Source organism: Megalops cyprinoides, chromosome 8 (assembly GCF_013368585.1).
Source record: "Megalops cyprinoides isolate fMegCyp1 chromosome 8, fMegCyp1.pri, whole genome shotgun sequence".
In the NCBI taxonomy this organism is placed as follows: Eukaryota; Metazoa; Chordata; class Actinopteri; order Elopiformes; family Megalopidae; genus Megalops; species Megalops cyprinoides.
Genome location: NC_050590.1, coordinates 3,153,674 through 3,163,106, shown reverse-complemented (window position 1 = coordinate 3,163,106; position 9,433 = coordinate 3,153,674). Strand labels below are relative to the sequence as shown.

General features: G+C 43.8%; 1 protein-coding gene across 1 annotated transcript; it reads right to left on the bottom strand.

Annotated features, from left to right (window-relative positions):
• Positions 1-801: 801 nt before the first annotated feature.
• On the bottom strand, positions 802-7,486 carry LOC118781838 (gonadotropin-releasing hormone II receptor-like). The gene is made up of 3 exons (XM_036534943.1): positions 6,955-7,486; positions 2,035-2,239; positions 802-1,319 (listed from the first exon to the last, which is right to left on the bottom strand). Exons 1-3 carry the CDS (start codon positions 7,471-7,473, stop codon positions 802-804), a joined length of 1,242 nt encoding a protein of 413 aa, XP_036390836.1. The 5' UTR covers positions 7,474-7,486.
• Positions 7,487-9,433: the final 1,947 nt, after the last annotated feature.

The following is a 9,433-nucleotide window of genomic DNA, read 5'->3' as shown; positions in this document are numbered from 1 at the left end:
GTTTCACAACTCCTCTTGAGAAAGCAATAAATAATGTATTGCTGGGCTGAGGCAGGTCAGGCTGCAACATATGCGGTTCTCCTGCATTTTCTCGCTACATTCCTTGGGAAATCACAGATGGGCTGCAGAGAAACCTTGGAGCTGAAGATTAAGATGCTGGTGCTAAGCATCTGAAAAGCCTCAAAGACCCCAATTTCCATTTATTAGATTCAGCATCATATCTCAGCAACACCACAAACAACAAGAGCAACAACATAAAAAAAAAAACATATTTGCTGTATTCCTAATAATAGAATGCTTTTTCATATCCTTTTCACTTCATTAACATCAAGTGTAGCTCAGGCTGAGCCGTTCTTCCATCCTGTTGCACTTTCTGATGCCAGTCACACGTTTCAGGGATACTTCACTTCCCCACTACCGTGGGAGAACTCATTTGCTTTTTTTCCCCTCAGTGCATTAATATTTCAGTGTGTGTGTGTGTGTGTGTGTGTGTGTGTGCACGTGCGTGTGAGGATGACAAATCTCCAGTCGTCATACATTAATTATGATTTGTGTAACATTCCGGAATCGTCGATCATTAGAAGCTTTAAGCGTTAGCTGCTGTCATTAGGATCCGGCAGATGGAGTTTAATCCTCTGACGGTATCATGCTGCTATACCTCCCGTCAACATGCAATATGAGCGACAGAGAATGCGTGTCACGTTTTTCAGAGCACGGCTGATCGGACAGGACGTAAGACGTACATTCGTTGGAGTCTGCGGTAGAACTCTGCTCTTTGTGTGCCTTGTCCGTGTTCCCCCATCATATCATGCTCTCTGGGCTGGTGTCCTCGCCTTCATTGGCGCAGACGGTCAGGTAGCTGTTGTAGTAGTTGGTCTTCTTCTCCTGCTCCTTCTGTCCACCGCTGGCCCCCTGAGCACCTTGCTGCTCCTGACTGGTCACTTGCTTCATCCGCAAGGGCGAGGTGGAGCACCTGAAGGAGGCGGTGGCAGTTGAGTTGTTCTCCGACTCCACCAGGACGGTGGCGCCGTGGCAGTAACGCTTGACCCGTTTTCGGAAGTGGATGGTGAAGAGCCCGTAGGTGATGGGGTCCAGGCAGGCGTTGAAGAGCCCGAAAATGAAGAGCATGTGAGTGAGGGAGTGGGAGACAGTCTCCTCCAGGTCGTCGGGGAAGAACCAGTACCACAGGCCCAGCAGGTAGTAAGGGGTCCAGCAGATGATGAAGGACATCACAATGACGATGCTCATTTTCAGAGTTCTCATCCGGGCTTTCGGGATGTTGTTCTTTGAGCGACGGAGGTGCACCTCATTGGACAATACTGAAACACATGCATACACACGCACACACACACACAGACACACACAATGACATGTTTAAGGACAAGATTTATGTTATAACTGCATCCTGTCACGCTCCTCTGCCTGTCTGGGAGGTTGTAATTGGTAACAGTAGGTTTCAGTGCTGTCTGCATTGCTCTGAAAAATGGTCTCCACAATGTCCCTTCAAAGACAACCAGAGCACTTACAGCTTCATCAATGGGAGGGACGGAACATTCAGCGGGTGGCACACTGGCTATTTGTTAAATATACAAAATATCTGCGATCTTACCGTGCACTTAAGGAAGACACAATTACGCAAAGAACAATCAACTGCTGATGGATCCATCCTAAATTACCACACTTGTTAATCATGAATAATCACTTGGGGACTGATGTGAGTTTGAAAGGTTGTCTCTGCTATTTGTATCCTACTGGTGGCTATTGGTGAATTTGCCTTGGACACAATTGTTATTGGAAATCTTGCCATACACCATATAGAACATTATGGAACACATGTGAGACATATAATAAAAACTTACTTTTTAAGCACTGCAATCTCAGTCAATTTACGTCTCCATGCAGACATAAATAATCTAGTCAGAGCTGTGTCTGGTTGTATTGGAGTGATTTAAGGTTTCTGTGTTATCAAAATCACCACATGTTCCCAGTTCCCAGACCCCTGCAGATCTCTTGGTCTGATCGAACGCAGCTCACCGTTGCCCTTGGTCATGCGGCTGGAGATCTCCATAAGGATCCTGGTGTAGCAGAAGATCATGATGACCAGAGGCAGTAGGAAGAGGCAGACGAAGGTGAACATGTTGTACACGGTCTCCTGCCAGTGCCTGGCAAAACTGCCCTGGGTGGTGCACTGGGTGAAGTTCTGAGGAACCGTGATGGTCACGTTGTGGAATATGAACATCTGGGAGAGCGCACATGCAGAGTTAATCACGGTCAACATCACAGCTGCAAACTGTCTCATCACAGTTCTCAGTAATGAACACATAAATCCAGCAATGCACTTATTTTTCCATCCTGCTCTTGGTATGGTATATTGATTAGGAAACTAGACTTGCATATAAAAGTTTATAGGTATGAGTCTAAATTGTGAAAAAGCTATCACACCTTTAACAAGGGCATTTAACCTGAATTGCTCACTATCCGCCTGTATAAGATTCAGATTTAATTTATTTTCTGCACAGCAGGAAATTATTTTTACAGCTCATTAGAGACATCAGACACCACAAGACAAACCTGAGAAGTGCAAAAGAACAATTACCATACCAGCATGATTCATACAATACAAAACAAAAAAGGCCTAATGTGAAACTTCCTTGTTTAAAAGATTTATGGCAGCTAATAGAACATAATGTTCTACATTGGAAGTAGTTGTACCACCATTTCAATGGTAAATCAACAAAGCCGCTGTGTAAATGATTATCAATGTTAGTTCCAATGCTTGTCTTCTACCGAATATTGTAATTTTTAAATTCTGAAACATTAGCGGTTTGGATATCAACAATTCTGGTTTCCAAAATTGTAAAACTATCAAAAACTACCTGTAGATGTCCTGGATAAGGATATCTTCATATTACAGTTGTATGGGCCATAATATTACAGAAATCACGAAAAGTTTGTGGTTCTTGAAAGTGCCACCTAATTTTTGCCTTTTTTGTAGCAGAAACACAGAGGGAATATTTCAGCATTTGTTCTCGGAGGTAGAGTGTTCTCCTGGGCCAGAGCAGTAGCCAGGCACCAGCGCACAAAGACAACTCCTGAAAAGCCTTTCCACCCCCCTTCCCTTTGACTTGCTGGAGACTGAATTACTGAACTCTCTGCATTATAGCAGACCAGCATGTGAGGACATGGTATGTCTTGAGTTAGAGCCAGGTCTTCCGAAATGGACCAGGGTGCACACGGTGACCCAGCTGTCATGGCTTTTCTGGAAGCACAGCAATGAATAATTTTTCTTGCTTAGCTCACGTCCCATTCGGCCCTTCATCTGTGAACCCCTTCACTGGAGAGCTGGCCCTGTCCTCCTGTGACCCCCACGGCACGGCCCTCTCGGTCGCTATAGCAGCGACTGATGAAACGAGGTCTAGCGAGGAGATCGAGGCATGGGCGGAAGGCTGACCGCTGGATTCAGTCAAAACTGACCAATCACCTCTCAGGAAAGCGATATTTATAACTAAGCTCTACCATACAATACTCAAACATCCACTGTAAAGATGTGAGTGGTTAGACCAGGGCCGGTGCTATGGGGGTGCTTAGGGATGCGCCCCCAGACAGACCTCAGCACACCCTCAGCTGTCTCCTTATATCCAGATGTCTACATAGTATTTATAACGTTTTTTAAGATATGACATTTTTTTGTTGTAATACAGTGCTGAATTAATGGAGGACGGTGTTGTTTTGGCTTTAGACCACTTGGTGGGTTTGGCTGAATGTAGGGGTAATCCCTGGTGCGTAATAAGCCCCAGCAGACAGAGCTGGTCTCTATGTGAACAGAGAGATGAGTGTAATTGCTAAGATAACTATATTCAGAAGGAGCAAAGCGTCAATATTTCAGTCTTTCACAGAAAGCACTGCAGAGCGGCGTGTCTCAGCACTGGCTGAGGGACAACAGCTACATTTGCAGGATCTTACTCTTTAGCTCAGTTAGGTTTCTTTGAAGCCTTTGATATTTCTTGATGATAATCTGCTTTAAGTCCTTGAAGACCAAAATATGTCATTGTAGGTGCATTTGACCTTTTTGAGCAGCTAAATGTAAAAATGGTATTTCTTTATTTTCCCTACAGAACGAAGGTTAATTTCTTGTTGAGTTACTCTCGTCCTGTTAACTCCCTGGGTCTTATCCCAATTAGAAACATGCTACCAACACTGATGTCCTTCAGTTCTTTTTCTTACTACATTGCTCCTTCACAAGGGTGACATGCTAACAACACATGGCAGGAGAGATGCCTTCGGAGGGGTACGTCAGGGGCAGCGCTAGACCCGGACTGGACAATGATGCTGTAGTGTGTGTTCCCTCTGCGCTGAATAAAGGTATGCGCTTTTTCACATTACGTAACTGATGAGAAAGTGAGAGGGCTGCGTCAGCATCACTCACTGGCTCCAGCTAGCTGCTCCTGCTGTCTGACCTTTCAAGGTGCTTAAGAGCGGATACTGGCATCGAGTATCGCCTGCTGACACCGAGGAGAATGTAAGCCTAATTTAAGTCTTGTTAGAAGTTGTAAAACACATCGGTCTAGACGGCCGAGAGACAAATTAAGGCAGATAAAAAGTTCTGATATGCATGCAAAGCAAATCCCGAATGCGCGCACACACACACACACACACACGCACACACACACACACACACACACACACACACACACACACACACACACACGATTTTATGATACAGGATAATGTAGAATTTGGTGATATTTATAGAATTTCATATTATTATCGGACCATTGCTGTTTCATGGTATCACATCACATCAAGAAATTCCTCTGCAGGCTAAGTTTCAGGGAATGATTTGGATAAATTTATAGTCCACAACAATCAGAAACAAAAAATGCAAGAAGGGCTCATCCCAGCTGCTGGCATTTGAATCATGTTCTGCATGACAATAAAACTGCTAAAATGTGAAATACTCAAATATTGTTTGATCATTTCGGTAACTGCTCAGGTTAGGATGGTTCACTAAAAACACTAAAAAAAAGTTTGTGTGATTTGGTTAAGAGCAATCTACCATAACTGTAGTATTAATTGCTCTGTGATTCCATTTGAAACGTTACTGTGAAGTCACACTGTTGATCTGTCATGTTCTGCGTGCACAAGAGACGAAATCAAAGTAAGGAACCTCTCCCTGCTCCAGCATTGTGGTTGCATGGTATAACTGAAAATAGCTACATCCGTCTGCCCTCAACCTGAATGGATAAATGGATGATTTAAACCGCACCTTCGTTCAAATAGAGCATGGTCTTCAGACTATTTGTGCAGTATGTGCAGTAAGCTATGCAATGTTACGTTTCTCAAACCCAAATAGAGCATGAAGTTTTTCTTAATGAGATCAAGTACAACTTTTCACTTTTTGTTCTAGATCACATACTTTTTGTAGATACTATATCGCTTTTTATACATCGTAATCGCGTACAGTATAATCATATTGTGCCCTCTGCATTGAATTTATATTTTGGTTTAGGCATGCGCTTGCAATGTTGGCCCCATGTTTTGCACTGACACTTGTTCATATGTGGTTAGTGATGACTAGTGTGGTTAGTCCTGTTTGTGCAACTTTTCATGCTACTTTATTATATGCGCTGTGTAAGTCACTCTGGATGAGAGCATCTGCTAAATTACATTAATTTATTGGAATGATTGGAGCTGGGAGTCAGCCTGTTCAGATTTAAGTGGCCATGATTCTTCAAAAGGCCATTTTCAGTAAAACTCATTCACACCCCAATTATAATATAATCAACTGATGTCACCTCTGTACAAAAGTCTTTTGTATATTATTGTAAGAGATGCATGGATATCAAGCCTGAATTGTCATTATTTTACCAAGGCAAAAGGCATTTTTTAAAAATCATTATCTATATCAAAGCTGCATAAAGCCACAGAAATATATTCAATATTCGTTATCTTAACATCAAGTGTGCATGTACAAATGCAGCTAATGATGTGTCAACCCATGGGTATTGTTTGTAAGAAATACTAAAAGTTGACTTACATTTGATCAGAGAAGTCACTGCATCTCCCGTATATCATTATTCACTAATGAAGCCTAACTGATACCTACACACAGCATAATCTTGTTTTGCTTTGTGCCTGCAATCATATTAATTCAACAGCAATTACCCATCTGAAGTATTTATCAAAATTAGCATTTTGTTTTGAAACTGGCAGACCGCGGAGGCCTGGAGCTCTGCTCATCGCTCGGTGAGTGAGTGAGTGAGTCAGGCTCTTTCACATTTGTCCCTGAAGTGGGACGTTTAAGTCAGCTTGCACGCTGGCTGAGCTCTTCGGCTCTCCAGTTACCATTATTGGTGTAATTACGGTCTTCTTGCTTAGCATCCTCACATTCTGTCCTTGTACATAGCAGGTTCAATTTAGTCAGGCGATTCAGGTACCTCGCATCAAGGTTTCAACAACAGTAGCCCACCTGTGCTTTGAACCTGAAACCTTCCTTTTATGAGTGTATGTACCACGCACCCCCCCCACCCCCCCCCCCCACCCCCAACTCAAGAACCGACAGAACCATGTTCAAATTTCCTGCCATGCCCAAACTAACCTCAGGAAACAACAAGACCATGTTCAAATTTCCTGTCAAGCCCAAGCTAACCTCAGAAACTGACAGAACCATGCTGAGGTTCCCTGCCATGCCCAAACTAACTTCAGGAACTGACAGGACCATGTTCAAATCCCCTGCCATGCTCAAACTAAACCCATGAACCGACAGGACCATGCTGAGGTTCCCTGCCAAGCCCAAACTAGCCTCAGGAATTGACAGGACTATGTTCAAATTCCCTGCCATGCCAAAACTAACTTCAGGAACTAACAGGACTATCTTCAAATTCCCTGCCATGCCTAAAGTAACCCCAGGAACCGACAGAACCATGCTGAAGTTCCCTGCCATGCCGAACTAACCTGTGGGACTGACAGGACCACACTCATTGCCCACGCCACGGCCAACATGATTTTGTTCTTCTTCTTGGCCTCGTTGATGGCCAGGGGGTCCAGGATGGCGGACTGACGGTCCAGGCTGATCACCACGGTGACGAAGGCGCCAGAGTACATGGCCAGGAGCTTGAGGAACATCAGGAGCCGGCAGGCGGCGTCGCCGGCCAGCCACTGCACCGTGATGTTCCACACGGCGTCCAGCGGCATCACGATGAAGGTCACCAGGAGGTCGGCCGCCGTCAGGTTCATTATGAGGATACGCACGTGCGACTTGCGCTTCTGGTTGGTGCTGGCGGCCCACAGCACCGCCAGGTTGCAGACGGCGGAGACCACGCACAGGACGAAGGTGATGATCACCCGCACCTTGGCGGCCATGGAGAAGGTGGGCAGCTGTAGGGCGTCTTCACCGCCCGTGGTCCTGTTGCAGCCCGGGAACGTCCCCTCACAGCTGCCGTTCTGCTGGTGCCCCGCCGTCTGCTGGAACATCCTGATCTCAGGACCGTGAAAGGTGTCATTCATTTCTGGCGAGTGCATACGGAATAGCATCTCCGCTGATCCCCCATCAGCGAGACGTGGCACAGATCACAGAGCAGTCAGGGGGAAACGCAGGCGCAGGGATTTGCAGGTGGTGCATCAGCCATTTGTTAGCATTGGCACTGGTGATGGCCTACAGGCGAAAATGAAAAGGTGAGAAATTGGATATTCTGAGATGCCAGGAATATATTTCTACAATGTGAAAGTGAAATGTATTGCAAGATCAGATACTTCCAATTTCATACATGAAGTTTTAATGCATATTTTATGGAATATAAATGGTAATCTAATTTTACATATAAGAAATTGAAAATTGGAACAGAAAAAAGAAAAAAAAACAGATTTGCATTGGAATTGAAGTGCATATTATCATAAGGTGATCTCCTAAAAATGAGCAACTTTCTGGATATTGATATACTTCAATAATGTGTGCTTAAAAGTTAGCCCTGTATACCCAACCAGCTAGAATATAAAAGAATATAATCATTTCAGACAGTCAGATTCTGGGACCTACTCTTTAAAAGGGGATAGTGACACCTTTATGAAGTCTATGGCTCTAACAGGCAGAACATGTCATGCCCTGTAACAGAGATGTTTCTGTATTCAAAACAGTCCTGCTAGATAACAACATGAAGAGGCTGGAGGCAGCAAAGCAAATTACATATTAGCTGTCATGCATGCAGAACTCAGTCCAGTATATTCAGTTTTGCAATGCAGTGGACATCGCTAGGAGACAGTTTGAATGTAATATAAGAACTTATAGCATTTGAAGATGGAATTGAACATCGGTGCTATCTGTACCCTCCTCATCCCTGAAATGCATGCCACCAGAATAAGAGCAGCTACTGCACTGTGGAGTGTGAAGAATTCCTTAGGGGTGAAAAGAGAGGAAATTAAATTTAGTCAAGTAAGGCATGATCTGACTCTCGTGGTCTCAGATGAGCAATCAGTGAAATAAGCTGCCACAACGGTGATAAAAATTTAGTAAAGTATCGATTGCAAAACTTAATAAATAAAAGGTCCTAGGCTTTAAGCTAGTATTGAGGAGTGTGGAAAGGAAAAATTCTGACATTTGATTGGAGAAAATGCTGTGGAGAGGTTCTATTTTGGACATGATCCACAATGTGTGTGCACATCTAAGATATGAAAGCATCTTCGCACCGTGAAATAATGTAACCCAAAAAGTAGTAATAAAAAAAATTACTCTCTCTCTTTGTATCTATATTGACACCTCAGGGAGCAATCAAGAGCTCAGATCAAGAATGAAGAATGATATTAACACAAGTCATTTAGGGTAAGAAGCATATTACAAACACAGTTTTTAGCAGTTTATTCAGTAAAAATTGGATCAAGGATGGCTTTGAATAAAAATATGTATTTTATTTGTTTTGTTGTGTGTGCATGCACACATGTGTGTAAGTGTTTTGGGAGGGTTCAGGCCATCTATAAAAGGAGAATAATGCATTTCCAAGTTTGCCCGCAGCAGCAGGAATTTTATAGCTTAGCACGATAACATAGTAAGAGCCATACCGAAATCCTGGAGAGTGGCCAGGTTAGACTATCAGGATTAGGTTCATTCTCAGCTGCCACAGAGTAAAATCCATTATGGAAGGAGGATACCTGGGAATGCAACATCAAGAGCCAAGAATGAGGTATTTGCAAACAGCAGCAGTGCACGTGGGCACCGTCAGAAACAACGGGCTCGGGTTCTTTTGACGCACGCTCTTAATTAACCAAGCAACAGTACCATCAGAAATGGAAGGATTCCCAAAGTAGTGGAGCCAATGGCTTGAGCGGTATACAGGCATGCAACCTTGCAGATCCAGATACAGAGTTGCATTCACATGCACGCAGAATACACAATAAAGTGGCACCTTATTTACAGACTATTGCAGGTTGCAAATGATTATTT

Bases quoted from the DNA above. Each gene is read 5' to 3' on its own strand.
- LOC118781838 (XM_036534943.1), bottom strand. From the start codon at position 7,473: ATGTTCCAGCAGACGGCGGGGCACCAGCAGAACGGCAGCTGTGAGGGG. The intron at 2,240-6,954 runs GTTAGTTCGGCA...GCGCTCTCCCAG, and splicing joins TGGTCCTGTCAGTCCCACAG to ATGTTCATATTCCACAACGT. The intron at 1,320-2,034 runs GTGAGCTGCGTT...CATGTGTTTCAG, and splicing joins CCGCATGACCAAGGGCAACG to TATTGTCCAATGAGGTGCAC.